Source organism: Rhodnius prolixus, unplaced genomic scaffold (genome assembly GCF_049639745.1).
Source record: "Rhodnius prolixus isolate KJV_2025 unplaced genomic scaffold, Rpr scaffold_2, whole genome shotgun sequence".
NCBI lineage: Eukaryota > Metazoa > Arthropoda > Insecta > Hemiptera > Reduviidae > Rhodnius > Rhodnius prolixus.
The window spans coordinates 9,957,867-9,976,653 of NW_027411592.1; the positions used below are offsets into that span (position 1 = coordinate 9,957,867).

General features: G+C 30.8%; 1 protein-coding gene and 1 long non-coding RNA gene across 5 annotated transcripts in view; one reads left to right on the forward strand and one right to left on the reverse strand.

Annotated features, from left to right (window-relative positions):
• Positions 1 to 58: 58 nt before the first annotated feature.
• dikar (CECR2 histone acetyl-lysine reader dikar) lies at positions 59 to 14,561 on the forward strand. Its single transcript, XM_074117780.1, has 13 exons — positions 59 to 183; positions 561 to 649; positions 749 to 910; positions 983 to 1,114; positions 1,195 to 1,302; positions 1,434 to 1,599; positions 2,800 to 3,076; positions 4,232 to 4,408; positions 5,546 to 5,808; positions 5,910 to 6,069; positions 6,145 to 6,775; positions 7,848 to 8,015; positions 8,598 to 14,561. The coding sequence occupies exons 1-13, from the start codon at positions 177 to 179 to the stop codon at positions 11,613 to 11,615; spliced, it is 5,358 nt and encodes a 1,785-aa protein (XP_073973881.1). The 5' UTR covers positions 59 to 176; the 3' UTR covers positions 11,616 to 14,561.
• Positions 3,831 to 18,787, reverse strand: part of LOC141448919 (uncharacterized) — a 42,350-nt gene continuing 27,393 nt past the window's right edge. For 3 of the 4 annotated variants that reach the window (XR_012455255.1, XR_012455256.1, XR_012455258.1), the window contains 2 exons: positions 4,464 to 4,505; positions 3,831 to 4,350 (listed from right to left, as the gene is read on the reverse strand). This is a non-coding gene — a long non-coding RNA (uncharacterized lncRNA). Of the gene's footprint in view, positions 4,351 to 4,463; positions 4,506 to 8,235; positions 8,405 to 18,787 lie in introns of all 4 variants that reach the window. The other variant, XR_012455257.1, reaches the window with a different exon arrangement.

The following is an 18,787-nucleotide window of genomic DNA, read 5'->3' on the forward strand; positions in this document are numbered from 1 at the left end:
AAGAAATTTTATATTATATAAGAAAATCATTCTTAAGCATCTGTTTTTTGAATTTACCGCTACAATAGTTTCAGCTTGTGTTTTAACATCATTATATTTCCGGCGATTCAAAACAACTAAATACAGTGAAGTAACTTGTAAATAATGTTGGTGTTAGAGCAGTGAACGCAAGGCTGATGGATGGTGAGCATTAGTTTCGTCTAACAATTCCTTCTAAGCATTAAGAAGTGTGAAGTTTGTGAAATTACAATTTCTTGGACTTTATAATCATTGCTAGATTAGTGGCGGTAATCGGATCTGCCTATAAAATTACTGATTATTAATACTTTCATTGCGGTTTTTGTTCAATGATTTAGTGATAGAAATGATAAGGATTGTGCTGTTAAAAAAATTGATTGTATTAAGAACTGATCTGAGTGGGTTATTGTTGTTTATATAACCTATATTTGAGGTTATGTTGGAGCTTAAAAAGCCATAGTTCTTTAAAAGTGGATTTTTAATAGTACTAAGTTCTTTAAATTTCATTCAAAGTTATGCTTTTAGTGAAATGACTTTTTCAGATATACAATCATGGTGGGAAGTTCCGAGTATTGCTCACTTTTGTTCTCTCTTTCGAGTGGCATTTAATCTTCTTGATTTTGACATTGAAGTAAGTAATGCTTATATTTCCAGTTTTCCTTCGTTTTGGCAGTTAAATGAAATTGATTTTTCTTTTTTTTTTCTTTTATGACACAATGAAATGTTATAGGAATTAGAAGAAGCGCTGTTGACAGATGGGACTGAATTAAACGGGAGTTCATTACTTCAAGATCTTATTGTTCGGCTATTGTGCGGTTGTCTTGGACATAATGGAATATCAACATTTAATTATCAAATGTTTCTTCGGAGACTCTTTCGTACAAAATGCAAAGTATACAATTTATTTTGTTACGCTTTTGCTTAGTGTGTAGTTACAGTTTTGATATTCAAATACTTTTTACAGGAGCAAGGAAGGGACAACCCGTTTAACACCGACATTGATTTCCAGTTTTTACCTCTGCGTACAAAAGTTGAAATATTACATGCTCTCTGTGATTTTCGTTTAGATGCTGATGACGTTGTAGACGTATTAAAAGTAAGTCATTACCTTTTTTCTTAATTACCACAAAAATATTCTATTTTAATAGCAATTACGAGACATACCTTTATTTGTAGAACTTAGATTCTGATAGCTTAAGAGTACATCCTTTGGGACATGATGAAAGCAAAGCAGCTTATTGGTACTTCTATGGTACGAGATTGTACAAAGAAGATTATCCGAAGGTACATTATTTTATTCATAGACCATTAAACAATCTCTCTTCTCAGTTAATGATCCAATAGATGATAGCATATTTTTATGGAAATCTAGTTTTTGCTTTTAGATGATTAATAATTTTCCCATAAATTTTCAGAAGAGAAAGAGAAAGAAGGATCATGACAAGACTAAGTCGAAGAAAAAGAGGAACAAAAATGAAACATCCAGTGAAGAAGAGACTGATGAATTGGGCAGTACAGGAACATGGAAGGTGATGTGTTACACCGAAGAAGACTGGAGAAATCTTGCAGACTCTCTTGCAGGTATGTCTATTACTTCTGAATTTGTTTTTTTACCTTCTGTTAATCCCTCGACAAAGAAAAAAGTTCTGATATCTGTTGAGTTTGAAAAAGTAGGTGTTAGAAACGTGTGTGTGTGTGTGTGTGTCACATCTCAAAAATGGAAAATCAGCTTGGAAAAATTTCATATTTAGTAGTTGACACGACAACAATTTTGGTTAAAATCGGTGTTCTGATACTTGTACTACATTCACAAATTGGCTTTAGCATTCCCAAGGCAAACTGTAGCCATATCTCTCTCACATTCATACAATTATTCACACTTACATACTTTATTAAAAAACAATGGTACGTTAGGCAGACACGATATACCTTTTAGGTTGGATAGAATTTGTATTTTATTAAACCACTCCGTCTTAATTGTGTTATGCATTGTTTACCACACAAGTCCCTCTCCATTACCTATTTATTCTAACGTTTATTATTTTAACGTACGTCTTCATACGAGTAGAAATCATTCATATTTTTATCTTTCCCACTCCTCCAGATTTCTCCTCCTTTTTGCTCATTTTATTAAAAGTTATTTTAAACTAATCTTTAAAATGTAAATAAATAGAAAATATTTTCAAAAATTGGTTTTCCTTTTCTGCAAGATGTCCACTTTTGGTGACAAAATGCATTTAAAACTTTTATAATCTTTAAAGATTGAAGATTAAAGAAAAGGGAAGTGAAACAATTAGGAATATACAATTTGTTTTGGGCGTTCATTTGTAGAATTCAAATCCCAGTAACTCGATCAAAATTGTAGTTGTTTAAAGAAGAAAAATGGCAAATTTTATTTTTTTCTCATGTTCACAAACCCCAAATTCCCTGCCGAAATAAACTTCCCTATTTCAGGTTTTGTGGGGGTGTGACCTGCTGCATTGCAAGGAAAATTCATGTTTTTTTATCAAAATTCATTTAAATTTCTCTGGATTACATATTCTATAACGAAAATTTACAAGTAAAAAATTTTAATTTGGCTCCCATGTTTGAAGGCAAAATTACTAGTTTTATCTTTGGAGGATTAATTTCTGATGTTTTACTGGGTCATTTTTATTTTTTATTATTATATAAGCAATCCTTGCATCAAATCAAGCCTTCACTTCCCGCCCCATTTTGAAAATTTTGACTAAACTTCTTTCAGTTGAAACGTGTGTGTGTGTGTGTGTACACTTGTGTCAGGGTCAACATCGAAGGAGGAACGGGCACTGTTTGCGGTACTCTCAGAGGACTTCCTGCCTGAAATTCCAAGACTTTTTGAAGAGAAGGAGAGACTCCAGAAGAAGAGACTGATGGAGACTCAACCTCGTAGACAGTCACAAAGAATAGAGAAATTGAAGTCAATGAAAAATGAAACTGCAGAACAACAAGCATTGGCTATTTCAGCGAAAACAAAAGAAGAGGAACGCTATTTTGAGCGCGAGAGAGTGAATCGTGAAAAGTTTGAGAGGAGAGAAAGGTATTAAAAAAATTTGCTCATTTTTGTTGGTGTTTTTGTACGCCCTTATTAATTGTTTATCTCATTACTTTCTCTTAATCTTAAATTAATGTAGATAGAATCTCTAACTTTAAATTTCTTTTGCCAACGGTCAACTTATTGATAAAAATCCCTCGACTGTAAGCAAATCTCTTCTCTAAATGTAAATGTAATTGGTATTTTATTTTTTATCTTTTTTTTTGTTCCCGTGCCAAAATATCACCTTAATTTCATTTGGGAAAGAATTGCTGATACAGATGACTCTAACATTTGATTTGAAATTGTTTTCTAGAAAAAAAAAAGTAATTTTAGTTCTGATGGAGTATGCTTCTCTTTAAAGTTGTAATCAGTAATATAAGTGAATTTTATTTTTCTAAAATTTCGAGTTTGAAGGAATTTCTTTGAGGAAATTTGTATCTCTTGAGCGACTTCTTTTTTGTTATACTATCGCTTTTGTTTGCTATTTTTTTAATGCAAATATATTTTAAGGAGAAGTTCTGGGGCATCATGCTTTCTTCAAAAGTCCTTATAAAGAATTTGAAATATTCAAAGTTTAAAGAAAATCTTTAGAACTTTACTAAGAGAATGATAATTGATTGTTATCAGTAGATTTTGTTTATATATCCACAATTTATTTTTGTTTAATTTATTTATTATTTTTCATAAAAGGTTCTCTTTTCATTATGTAGATGAAGAAGCAAGTTAAAATCTTACTTTAATTCGTTTAAAGGAAACATTTACTTTTAATTTTGTATTTCGCTTGAATATTCACAATTACATTTTTACACAAATGTAAACTCCACTTATAATATCTGAAATAATATAAAATTTGAACTTTCGAATTGAATTCGACTTTTTTTATTCAAATATTGCAGCATCACTGGAAAGCTCTCAAATTAAACGTTTCTTTTTAATATAGTTTTTTCCAAAAGCATTTTTGATTTGAATATTGAGAAATTTGAACGTGGAGAAAAACACTTATGTTTTTGATACGTGTGTCTAGTACTGATGTCCTCATTACTAAATTACTGATAACTACCATTTAAAAAACATTGTAAATAATTAGATGGTTCCTTAAGTTTAAAATACATCAAGTATAAAATAAGGCAATTGATTTATTTATTTTATTTCTTGCAGGAGGGCGGCAAGAGCTATGCAAAGATCTCGTTCAAATTCAAGTGATACTAGCTCTGTAGACGATGGTGATATAACAGGGCCTGCACTCGTTGGTAGGCAAACCAACAATTCCCTAGCTTCTGCAACAGGAGAAATTATTATTAAACCTACTAGGCAGAAATTTCGAAATTCTCAATTGTAAGTTACGATGTAATAAATTCATATTTATATTTTTAAATTTTATTAGACTTACATTAAGTTTGAGCTTGTTACATGGAAGATATACTCGTCCCAGCTAAAAGATTGAAAAAAGTATTATTTCGCCAAATAAAATAGAATATCAATTGAAAATAGCCTCTTATTCTAAACATGTACTACACAAACTGATTTAAGTAATTAATATTTTGAGAACTGGAACAACACAAAAAATTAAAAAAACATAATTGTCACTATAATGATTAAATAATATTACAGAATCATCAATAAATTAAACCAATTAAAATAGTTGCTTAATCCCCCCCCCCCCCAGATACCAGCATGAGAACATCAACTTTTCCTGGAAAGTTTTCAAATAATGTTGTTGACCTACATGAATACAATCAGCATACTTATAATGAAAAGTTTTGTAGCCGTTTTCATAAAATCATAACAAAATACCACTGGAAAATCGATTTAATAAAGACACTTTTCCGGTGTTTATATTTTGACCAAAATCGTCTTATTAGGCCCTTTGGCGGTATCTAAAAAGAATTATCAACTTTGAAACATCAGTTACATATTTTCTTTGTTTGAATTATGATGAGCAGACAAAACAATGTGAGGCGAACACAACCCTAGCCTTTTTGTAAAACCTATTTACCTTGTCCAGGAGAACTCAAAGTGTATATAAACAAAAAGTTTAGACTTAAGTTATTTTATGTTGAATAATACTTTGAGATCATTATTTTTAATGTTGTTTTGTTTGTTTAGACAAAATTGAATTTCTTGTTATGAGTATTCTTATTAATAGTTAATTTACTTATTAATTTTTATACTGCAATGTTAATCTAAAGACCTTTACTATTTCTATTTTTTTTAATTCAACTTAAAAAGCTTAATTAAAGGGCCCCGAAATTATAAAAACGGCCCTGCTTAGGCTCGAGCTTATCACAAAACTAATCAGTCCATCTTTGGGGCCATCTTTATTATCAATTCTGTACACTAATCAATTGATTTGAATGTTATCAATTCAAAACACTGTAGAAAATATTTCGATTTAAATTATAAAAAATGAATCTCACTCAAATTGTTATATATTTCCACTAAGTGATCTAAATATTTTCATTATTGTTGCAGATTTCGAAGGACTCGTGAGGATTTGATGACAGGCATGTACAAAATATTAGACAGAGTGAAAGCACATGATGATGCTTGGCCATTTTTGGGTCCAGTTGATGAAGCCTACGCTCCAAAATATTATGCTGTGATCGCCAAACCAATGGATCTGCAGACAATGGAAGATAAGTTGGATAATGGAGAATATGGATCTCTTCAACAGTTCAAAGCTGATTTCCAACTTATTGTTGACAATTGTCGACAGTATAATGGTTCAGGAAATGGTGAGCACATTCAATACGCCCGTAACTTAATTAATAAAAACCTAAAATATTTGATATTGATGATGATGATTATTATTATTATTAAAATACTTATATTTTAGAATATACTGAAATGGTTAGAAGGCTACAAGAATTATTTGAAGCTTCAGCCGAAAGGTACTTGGAAATAGAACCTAGTTCAGAAGAAGAAATGCCATTAGAGAATCATAGTGATGATGACACTTTAGGCAGTTCTCTTACTCCACTGAATGGTCCTAGGAGGTAATAATTAGTCATATTAATATGTTTACTAACACCGTTGCAGGTATTATTCAATAATATATTTTTTTTTTTCAGTCGAAGTATTTCCAGCATCAGTAATAGCAGTTTTTCTGAAAGAGATAATCACACCAAATACGATAGTGGTTTTTCAAACCGTACAAAACATAGTACTGTGAAAGAACATAAAAGTAGGTTACGAAAAAGGCAAAAAAGGAAAAGAAAAAATCTGAAGGATGACTATAGTACGGCTGATGACAATGATGGTAGTATAGAATCGTTGCGTAGTAGAAATAGCAGAAATCTGAACAGAGCTCCTAGCTTAACTGATTCTAGTAATGATCGTAGTAAAAGTGCAAGTAAGAAACCTGGTAGGAAGGAAAAGAGAAGTAGAAGTGTGGAAAGAAATGATTATCGCATTAAGGAGCATATAAAGATTATTAACAGAGATAGAAGTTATGAAAGGAATAAAACAAAAGATTTACCAATAAGTAGTGAAACAAGTTTAGAAAGAAATAAAACAAGGATTAATTACAAAGAAGAAGAAACGAGTGAAAGTGAAATATTGAGCGACAGTTCGGACGATAGTACTTTCAATAACAAGTACAAACAGAAAACACCGCCAAAGAAACCGGTAAAGAGAGCTGGTGTTATTAAAAACTCTGAAGCTTTAGCTGCTTTAGAATTAGCTACAGAACAAACTCTGAAGGTATGAATTTTAAGTTTTTTTGGTTAACCTCATTAAGGTCGTCCACATCTACTAGCTTTGCCTTAAAATATCTAAATTTTGGAAGTGCTTTGTAAAAAAACTGTTTAGAAACAAAATTATTTATAACCTTTTTGTAGTTTTTGTTTTTCACGAAGTTGTTTTTAAACGTAAACATGTTCGCAGTCAATATTGTACGCGTGTGCTTAATGCTTGTGTCCCATCGGCTAGATATAACTCAAGAAACTTCGCTTCCTTCAATCGAGATTTCTTTCAAAACCATTAATAGCATTTCATGTGTATGGAATGGAAAATCGTATAGTGCAAACAGATCAAGGAAACAAAAATTTTGTATGTTAAATATCTTAAGACTTATGAACCTGGTTGTATTTAAATATCCAAATCAGATGCTATTCTTCTAAAATTTCTAAATTTAGGCCCTTCTTTTAGAATATTCTGACTCGAGTTTATAGTTCCAGCACAAACTTCCACAGATGCTTCGCTTTTCGGACTTTTTTGAGGGCAAATTGTTTTTTGATGTGAACTCACATCCCTTTCCCGAATTATTATTATTTTATTTATTTTTTTTTGACAATACAAAAAATATTTTTTTGTTTCTGGGCAAAAGGTTTGCGAACATTTGTAAGTGAGCAATGTGTGTAGGTGTGGGTGAGGGTATTAACATAATCTATGTAGATATTAGTAACCTAGTTGTAGCCTGTGCCGAACACTTAGGGCAGTCTTATCTGAAAAGAAAAAAACAAAAGAAAATTAAACCGTTTTTCCCCATATTCTCCTTATTTTTTGGACAAACTACTTCGTTGAAAAAACTTTGAGAGATAAAAAGTAAATTTCTTTGCTATAATTTTAGAACATATCTTTTTTTGTTTATTGAGTTAAAATTATTTTATTTTAAGAGAAACAAAGCATTGGAATTTTCTCTAATATTGCTTCGAGAATTAACATTTTTAGTAGATAAACATTTCTGACTGTCATAATCCATAGATAACTGGTTTGTCATTAATATATCTTATTTTAGCGTTTCCTCTGTAACTTTCTTCTTTTTATTTTATAGGACATCAGCAGGTGGTTAGACGATACTCCAAAATTTTCTGAGTTTTCTTCTAATTCCAATTCACCTCTACATGTTCCTTATACGGAAGAGATGGTCAACATCGAAGGGGAATACAGAAGAAGGCTGCAATTGGATAGACCCGTGAGACCACGTGATAGACTTTCAAATGTAATTTTTGTATTATTTACTTTTTCCTCTATATCTACTTACTCGAAATATAGTTGGAGTGGTTCATTTTATCTATGGGTCTGAATTGTTTACTCACCTATAAGTAAGTTCATACAGTCTTTCATAATTCGATTAAATAATGGTGAGTATGAGCTGAGCTGAACCTACTACTTCTGTAGTCTTCAAATGTAATATTTAGTTGTTTGACTGGGTTTCCTACCGTAATAACTGAGGATGACTGCTAATAGGAGGCTAGAAACAGTACGGAACAGAAATGTATTTTCTTTCGAAAGTTTGGCAATCACAGGAAAATGTTTTTTCACCCGGAAAACCATGATAACTCTTGATCTTCCATCATCTCATAGACAGTGCTTAATGCAATTTGCATTCTGAAATCAAAAACATTTTTTGAAAAACTCTTTTATGAAAATTGTCATTTAATCTTCTACTGTTGTCATTTACTTTAATAGTAATTCCATTAAATGATTTCTTCTTATTTGCTCTTTACAATAACTATGAATTAGCAAGTAATGTAAAACACAATTTACTTCATCTTTGATATTTTTTTTTGTTTTGTATCAGGACCTGCACAGGAGGAGAATGTTCAAGGAACAGTTAGGAATAAAGAAACGGAAAGAAGTGCAAAGAACTATTGACCGACTTCAGCCAGGTAAAAGTAAGGGTAATCTTCTTTCAAAAGAAAATCAAGATAATTCCGCTGTAGAAACAAAATTTTCAACTAGTGATAATGATGACAATACACCAAAAATTAGTTTAGGAAAAGTTCTTGCAAGTGATGTTCTTGGTTTTGGAATTGGGGATTCTTGTAAAAAGGACTCAGAAGATGAATGTACCGAAGATAAATTAGTAATTGAAGAAGATTCTGAAATAAAAGAAGTTAAAGTTAATAAAGAAGAAGAATCGATCAAGGAAAAAGATTCATCGTTGGTAGTTAAAGAGGAGAAACCAGTTGTAGAAGTTCCCGAACCTAAAAAAGAAAAACCAACGCCTAACTTAAGTGCCTGGTTTAAAGCTTTTGGTGCGCCTAAAACTCAGGTAACCATTAAGAAGAAGACAGAGCAGGAGGATTTGCGAGGAATTGAAACAACAAAAGTTATACGAGAGGAAGAATCAAATATTGAGGAAGAAAAGAAAATTACTTGTGCGATCGATTCTCCAGCGAGGCGCCAGCGGAAGGCAAGCACTGGTAGCAGCGTATCAGAGCGTTCCTCTTTTAGTCAAGAACCGAACGATGGAAGTTCTCCGCGTCCAAGTATAGATGAACCTTATTTATCACCTCAGCAAGAACCGAAACCATACCATCATTCACCGATAAATGGTACCATTAAAGTTGGTTTCTATCAAGATACATGTTTTCCGCGAGGTTCTTCAGAGAAGAGTAGTTCTCCTAGAGATTTACCTAGCTGCTCCCCAAGAGATCTTCCCAGTGTTAGTCCAAGAACACCTTATTGCAGTCCAAGGACACCTTATTGTAGTCCAAGAAATGCACCAATTAGTCCAAGAGAGTATCCAAATGCAAGTCCAAGGACGCCATATTGCAGCCCAAGAAATCGTCCTCTTAGTCCGAGGGACTATCCTAACACAAGCCCACATGAAATCCCTAACTCTAGTCCACAGCACTTTACAAGTCCTAGCCCTCAAGAATTGGCTACTAATCTGATGCGCCGAGAATATCTGAATGAAAATCCCTCAGAAATTGCTATAGTTAATCCTAAAGAGGATCAGTCTGCCAAAAGTGATTATCAAGCTTACGCTGCGGTACCTCATGGTTCGAGTACCCCAATTTATGGAGGATTGGCTCATTATCCCAGCCATTTGACTTCTTACATTGACAACAGTAAGAGTATCAGTGAACACTATAGAAATGTCGAAAAAACTCCTCTACCTGTTTATCCGGTAAAGAAAAGAGCGTATAATGACCTAGAAAATGTTCAGACTAATAAACCATCTGCTGAACAAGTACCATCTTATAAAAGTGCCTCTTTTACACCTACAAGAGGGGCTATGGAACAGGAGAGAACTTTTACACCTACACCAGGTAGAATGCCCGGTCCATCTCAACCTCTTAGGGTTACCGATTCAACATTACCTCTTGGTTTAACACATCCTTTGCAGCATCATCTGATTGATCCTTACGGAGAAGAAAGACATTTATCCTCTTCATATTATCCTAGTGACGGGGTATTCAGCAAGGGCCAAACACCTCCCACTTCTCATCCAATATTTTCTCAACCAAGTGTGCTCACGTCCACATTCAATAAGGATAGTAACATGACTCACAACTACGAAAGGCATCCACCCGAAAACAATCCACAGAACAGAATGATGTCATCATATGACTCAAGAAATCCAAATACGCCTAATTATGCCTCGACTAGCCAATCGGAACCATATAAATCTAAAACTCCAATCAATTACATCAATAGAAATTCACCACCAAGATTAAATACTTCCTCTCCGAGTACTTCATTGCCTATTAATTATTCAAATGTAGGCAATGAACTGATGAATAAAGAAAGTATGGTAGCCACTTCTAAAGTGTCTGAATCACAGAGAATTGATGATATGCCTGCAACATCTGCCACTTTTAGCAAATTAGAATCACCGTCAGAATTGAAAATGGCTCCTTCTTCCTTGGCATTTACGAATAGTAGACTTAGTGAAATGATTCCTCCCAAAGTAAATAACTCATATAATAGAGCATTGCCTGAAATGTCTGCCGGTATAAATTATAGTACTGGACAAGATTTGGGCAAAATGAGTGTACCACTTACTTACAGCAATCAGCCTGAATTGTTGTCTGCTAAAATGAATTATAATCATCCAATGGCTGAACTTATGCAATCTTCTGCAAGGTATAACTATCAGATGTCAGAATTAATGCAGGGAAAAAGTTCAGTGTACAATCACCCTATGCAAGATTTTATTCAAGGTAAAACTACAAACTATTCGAATATGATGCAACCAAATTTGGCTACTTATAATCGTCCCATCAGTGACATTATGCAGAGAAAGGTTAGTGAAGTACAGTCCAGTGAAATGATATATCCACCATCTAGAACATCATTGCCATCTTCTGTAGCCAAATCTGAACCAGCTTCTAAACCAAAGAAAGGTCGAAAGAAAAAATCTGAAACTATCACAACCACAACAACTTCCTCATCTCCGTCTGGATTCCAACAGTATATTGCACCGACTTCGGAACCATTGTCTTTAAAAACTAGTGGGGTGCCAGGAAGTGCCTTTAATTTTGGACCTCCATTAAAGGACAGTTATACATATTTAGATGAGATTAGATCTCCATATTATGTTTCTCGTAGTGAAAATAGCCCGACAAAAAGTGGTACCCCACATACAGCTGCACCGTACTTTTTAGGGCATACTTCCAGCAGGACTCCGACATATCCACATGCGTTATACAATGCACAGTACCAAGAATATCTACAGTGCGCTAGTAGACATCCTGAAGAACTTCTTCGGCCTATGGTTATACACCAGGGTCTTCTACCTCCGGCTGCCGGTTATCCCCCGGGTTATCTAGGCATGCATAATGCTATAAATCGGCCGTCATGGTTATGAGAAAGGAGCACTTTCTTAACATTGCATAATTTTTAATATAGATAATATTTTAACAATCCACATACATATATATCTACACATAAAATAAGCCAACATATATTCAAGTACAAATTATTGAGAAAAAAAAAATAAAGGACTAAATACAACTTATCCATTCCATCAAAATTTTATATTACACAAATCAGCGCCCTCTCTTCTTAAAATTAGACTATTAAAATTATTCCGTTTTCTTTTATTAACTCTTGTGCTTTAATAATGTTAGTGCAATAAAATATTTTTCAATTATTTGATGAAATTTAAAGGCCAAGAGTGATAATTACAGTTTCTATTATGCTCATTTTTTATGCTGTACAAAAACAAAAATTCTGCCTTATTTCTCTGCTAAATACCCTTTGTTAATTGTTAAATTATAATAATGTTTAAGGAACTTTTATGCCTTAAAAAAATTCATAATATTAACAGATGCGAAAAAAAAAGAATATTTTAACAAATTTTACCAAAATTTAGGATTTTCATCATTATTGTTTTGTTTTCTTTCGCTCTAACTTTTTCATCTTGCTCCCAAATTTTATTTTGTACATAGTAATTATGTAGTTTTAATAGAACCAAAGATATGGGTTATTATTTCTTTTCTTTTTGTTTTTATCTTTATATTTGGACCAATCATGTTTGTAAATACGGAACAATGCAAAACAAAAACTAATGTAGATGTATACAAGTTGTGTATAGAGTATTGTAAATTTTTTTTTTATTATTATGCATTCGTTTTCTTGTTTTGTTGGTGTATTTTTTTTAAAACTTGTAAATATATAAATAATTACTGTTCATTATAAATATTATATATAAAGTAAATATATGTAAACAAAAATATATATACACATATAAAATATAAATAATGTACAGCTAAATTATCCTAGAGTTCATAAGGGAATAATTAATTAGTTCGTTGTAGATTTTTAAAATTCACACACGAAATTTTTCTTTTCGGCTTTTGTGCAGTATCTCTTGAAATAAATGGCCAAAAGTTTGAAAACCCGTCTGAATTCCGACAATTTGATAATTATGTATTTTTCCATCTAAGGACTTAAGGCTTTAGTTTACAAAACATCAGTACGATCACTGTCGTTAGTGTAGCACACTGATTTTGGGCTCTATGTTTTGGTGGTTTTATAGCGGAACTGAGGGCCTCATTCACAACTGCTTGTGAATCGTAAGTTGGGTTATCCCGTTGTTTTCAACTCTCTTGATTATGAATGTCCTGAACCATTCTCTGGCGAAATTAGGATTTCTGAGTGGCTAGGACAGAGCCATTTCCATAGGCTCTTTCATGCCACTTCTGGGAAAGGTTTCGTTGAGAAACAGATAAAGCAGGCGGTTTTGTAAAAGATCAGAAAATTACTTCATTCACAGTTTATGTGCTTGAATTCATGAACGAAAGTTTTCTCAGTGGTTTGCCAGAGGCTCTGAAAATGCGTCTGACTCTATTTTGCCTTGTCTTCCAGAAGTCCTGATTTAACAAGGATAATAATATAACAGACGAGATAGCTGGTGTGTTGAAGGCATTTGCTAATTTGTCGCTTACCTTAGTGAAGAGCTTCTATCAGAACATGGCGCAAGATTGAGCTGTGTTACAATAACACGAGCGCTTTTACTGAAAGCCCACATACAAAATTCTATAACCATCGTCGGGTTGGGGAATGCAGAGGGAATACGCCCAATTTGGATGTGTATTTATGTACATTGAATCATGATGCGTATATCAAAGTACATTATATATATATACTCGTATATATATGAAAAAGTTTCGTCGTATTACTAATAAAAATTTAAAAATATACATATTATTACTTAAATGTATTTGTAAAAGTGTTTATGGAAAATTAAAAAAGAAGTGATAGAAATAATATAATAGTATGTTTGTATGAATGAATATAGAAAATATAAAGGAATAAAGCTTTAATTAAACAAACAGTAAAAAAAATAAACAAAAAATATATATATTATATTCGAACTTTAAAAAAGGTTTAGTTTTCTTGTGTTTAGATATTTTAAGTTTAAAAAAAATGAAAACTTAAATTTATAAGTTTTGTTTTATTTTGTATAGATTTTTCTCTTCTTTTTTTTAATAAAAAAGTTCATAATTAGGTAACTATATAAAAATAATAATAATAATAATAAAGAAAATAGTCTTCCTTTATATAGAATCATCTCCCACAAACAAAAATAAAATTGAAAAAATAAATAAATTGAGCATAATAATATCTTATTTCATTTCACAATTTTATTTTCTTTCATGTAACAGAATGGTTATCCAACTCAGCTAACAGATAGAAATACCGAATTTAAAATGGAATGTATAATCACTTAAATAAGTTGTTTTTTCCGTTGTTAGCAAATTTTTTTTTTTTTTTATTTATATAAACAAAAATAAGCACTTATAAATAAAAACGAATAATTCTTTATTAGAAATGGGCTTCATTTTATATTAATTTTAGATAATTGCATTAAAAAAAAAATGGAATAGAAATTTTTGAACTCTTGAGGAAGAACTCTTCTTAAGACAAATATTTCAAAATTTAAAGGAAAAACAAAAAAATACACTTATCCTCCGACTTGCCGGTATATCCGTTCCTTAGAATACCGTTTCATGGATTATTTTTATTGAAAACCATGAAAGTTCATTTATTTTAATGTATTAAAAGCTAAAATATAAATTAAAAACAAAAATATTAGTTCAATATACATACATGCGTAGCTCATGTAATTTGTTTAAAGCAAATTAGAAGTACAGAATTAATCAAAAGTTTCATAGTTTTAATTGCTAACGTCACTGTATGATATTAAATATTTTCTTCCTTGTTATTGACATTTCGCTTTTTTTTTGTTTTTGGGTTAGTTCCTTGTAGAACTCTTCTTTCTAAACGGTGAGACTACATCAAACTCAATCTGGAGAGATATTCAGCATCAGCATGTTTGATAGACAATCATCTTTGCAAAAGATTATTAAACAATTTTACGCTTCAAAGTATTTTTCGAATGTTTTTGGATCAAATGCATTAATCATATTAACAAAATCATTCTTAACTAACAATTCATTCGGCTCGAATTGTAGGTCCTCAGAACCTGCAACGTAAGTCAATTCAGGTATCGACGCAAATTCATTCTCTTAACAGGACACAGTATGTTCCTGTTCATAAATTTATATATATATAAAAGTATAAATTTGTGAGCACAGGCCAACATTTGCATCCTTTGAAACAGATCATCAAGAAAATAATGTATTAATTGGGGGTTAAGTGTATTCTTCAATAATTAGTTACTTTAAATTTTACTTCCTCTATCGATAGGATAAAAATTATTCAGTTTTTTTCTAGGCCAACTCGTAAACAGCTAAAAAACAATATTTTGTTGGGTTAATTTAGTTTTAAATTTTTTCCAATCAAAATTGTAAACAAAATTTTTACTATCCCCAGTAAGAATTACTTTTAAATATATCTAGTTCTTAGTACTTAATTTATTTATTTATTAACCAGTTTTATTTCTTATAATTTACTGAAGGAATTCATTTTATTTTAAATCAAATTACCACCCAAATAGATTCCTCGTAAAAGACAGTATTATCTGTTTTGGTTATTTAATTTTTTTAAAAAACTTCATTTGATGTATTTATTGCGTAATAATTTTTTAATTTTAAGAAATATTTTCTTCTAATGAATAAAAGCTTTGATTTTGCTTTGAGTTTTAGTAGTCATCTTTCCACGATAATATCGATTTCAAATTTGTTTGAAGATTTTTGCCAGGTTTTTAAATTAAGTGAACACTTGAAAAAAATAAATAAATAAAATAGAATAGACTTTAAAAATATGGAAATAGCTTTTTTATTTAATTTTATTTTGATTTTTTAAAACAAATTTCCCGCATATATTTGTAGATTTTACTTCATTTGCAGGGGTACAAATTCTAGTTGGTTACTAATTTGAAGTCCTAATAAACAGCAATAAATTAAATAAAACATTTCTGCTTAAATGCAACATTTTCATTTCTATATTTTTGAATGTTTGTTACTATTTCGAATTAATTTCCACTAATGGTGTATAACATTGGCGAGCAATGGTTCTATAAGCTTGTGGGTTTGGCTTGTACTTAAATACTTAATTTACTTTAGTGCAAATAGATCTAGATTAATGGTAAATTTCAATTTTAAATCATCACGAGAATTAAAGTAAACATTTTGAAACGTAAAACACCATCATGTAGCCATATTTAGGAAATGTTTAATACATATTTTTTTTTATTTGAATCAAGATTATCGTAGGAAAAATAAAATTGAAGCCCTTTTTCTATTGAATTTGATTCTGAATTGATTTCTTAATTTTTATTTTGAAATATTTTACTCTCTGGTTTTCAGAAAAAAATGGCAGATTTTCTTTAAGTGAACAAATAAATCTCTGTCAAATTTGTCAAGAAAGAACCAGTTATACAGTAAATTATACCCAAAAGAGACAGTAAAGTTTTAAACATTTTTTTTTTCAGGATACATTTTGAAAATAATGCTAAAAAGTATTTGATAAATTTACATACATAAGTACATTTTGGATTTTTTTCTTTTTTTTTTAGGGGGTAGGATGAGATGATTAAAATCAGGGGTGGAAATAAACGATTTTATTTAGAAAAAGTTTTATTGTTAAGAAAACTTTACTGTTACCATCTTGTTTTTTAAATTAAAAAATAAATTACTTAGCCATTTTTATTTTTTGTATTAACATTCAATTTGCTTTTATAATTTTCTCAATATTTTAATTTTATTCTGAAGACTCTTTGTCTTCTAAAAATTAGAAAACAAAAAAATCAATAAATTACAAGACTGATTTTTTCAAAAAAAGAAATATATATATATATATTAATACATTTGAAATTGTTTCTATTCGCACAGCAATTTATTTTGTTTCGCTTTTATTTGATTACTTTTTTTCATTTATTCAATTTTCTCGTGCAATACTGAGTATTAAACGTAGTATATATTATATATAGCACTTTTTTGTAATCTTTTTCTTTTGTTTTTACGTTCTTGAAAAATATTTCCAGACGCTTCAAAGGTTTGTGCAAAGCATTATAAATAAAATAATTAAATAAAGTATCTAAAACATTTAAAAAAAAAGTTATTGTCAATTTTTTAACGAATAATAGTATTTGTTAGGTTAATTATACAAAGCTAATCATGTAAAATGAAATATTTCAAACAAGTATGTGGATTCACCCCACATTAATAAAAGGAAAAAAAAATACTATGCCTTAAAGTAGAGTAGTTTTCTTTCATTACCTTATTCTTTGTTACCATAACCTTTGTTTTTCTTTTCTTTTTAAATTTTTTGATTTGATTAGCTTACAATTTAACAAATCAATTTCGATTCCAAGAGCAAAACTGGAATCATCCTATTTCATATGTGCTATATTCCCATCCATTTTACTGCATTCAGCTTTACAGAAAGTAGATTCTTGGAAATTCCCGGCGTTATCCATTCGGGCCGAAAACAACAGCCCAACAATGTCAAATTTTAATGTGTTCTGCGTCTGTTAGTGGCTATTCCAAATTGATCCTTCGCCACCAGACTGCACTAAATTGAACATTATAAAATCTTCTTCCGAAAGAGAGCAATTATTTTGTTTGAAAATAAAATAATTAGTCTTTAAAATAAAACTTTATTTAAATTTGTTTTACCTAAGTAATAGTCGACTTTTCAAATATTAGTGGAGCCACAATAGCTTTTGCAACTTTTAACATATCATTATAATAATAGTTGAAATTAATGGAAAAAGTCATGTGTAGCAAATGAAAGCCTTCTCTGCTGAAAGAGCACTCTTCATGAGATAAGTAAACAATCAGGAAACAAAAGGAATGATGAATCTTGGATAGAGATGGTAAAAATGTTTCGATTGCTTCTTTGAGAGAATTCATACTTCTCTGACCGTACGTTGTTTAGATCCTTGGCAAGATCAGGAAAGAAATGAAAAAGATAAATTCTCTAATCGTAGCTTTTAATGTTAATTTCTGCCAAGTCTTGATTTGAGATATTGGATGAAGAAAGATAATTCAATACGGAGTCACAATTCAGAATTTTGTGCATCTTCTCCTGTTCACCATCGCTGTCATTATCAAGAAAAAAAAAACAAATTATTAACTCCATTAAAATTTAATTGCTTCACATTCTAAAAGACAATGAGCTACTGTGTCCGAAAAGTCAAGTTTACATTGCTTTCAGTTGACAGTTTGGAAAGAATTCATCTGTAATCTGGTTAAGGATTATTCTTGGGCATTTCTTACTGGCCAATCGGATCTAGGCAACTACTTTCAATAAGTTAAAGGGAACATTTAATGTAAGATATTTATTATTTAAATCTGACTGTATGATATATTTAATAAAAGTGTTATATCGGATATTATTCAGGTTGACAAAATCTGCGTTAGTTAAATCATTTTTCATATCTTCAATTTTCTTCTTATTTTCTTTAATTCAGAAATAATCTTGTGAGCGCCACAAGTATCCTGCATTTATTTGATTTAAATTGTTATGTTTAGCCATAGTGCTCAATTAAAAGGTACCAGACGATTATCAATGACCATTCTTAATTTTTCATAGCTCAACCAAGGATTTTGTTTTCATCTCTCTCTGTTACTTAACCACCACGTACAGTTCTTTTAACTATCTTCAACTGCGTGTGAACCTTTCCCACTTCTAATCTAATCAAAGCATCAGGTGCTGATCTGGGTAGCTGTATCATAAAAAATAAAGTGACTCTTAGAATAGGAGAAAAAGTAACTTTCTCAGGGTAAGTAATCTTGCAAATACTTATCCCAACTTTCGATGGATATAGGACTAAGCCGTTAACGATTTGTGCTATTTATGCTATTAATGGTGCTCCAAAATTCCTTGTTATCTTTAAGATTTCTCATTTTAATTTTAATACATTCATAATAATTGTCTTTCGAATAGTTCTTTCTTAATCTTTTTTCGTAGAGATAAATATCCTTAAAAAATTATATACAAAATTACTTTTCCGATACAAGTGAAAACTTTTCTTCAATTCTTTTTTCATTAACCTTCAATTTTTATTAGACCAAGGTTTATCAAATTCGTTGCTATTAAAGTTAAATTCTGTTTTCAAACCGCTCT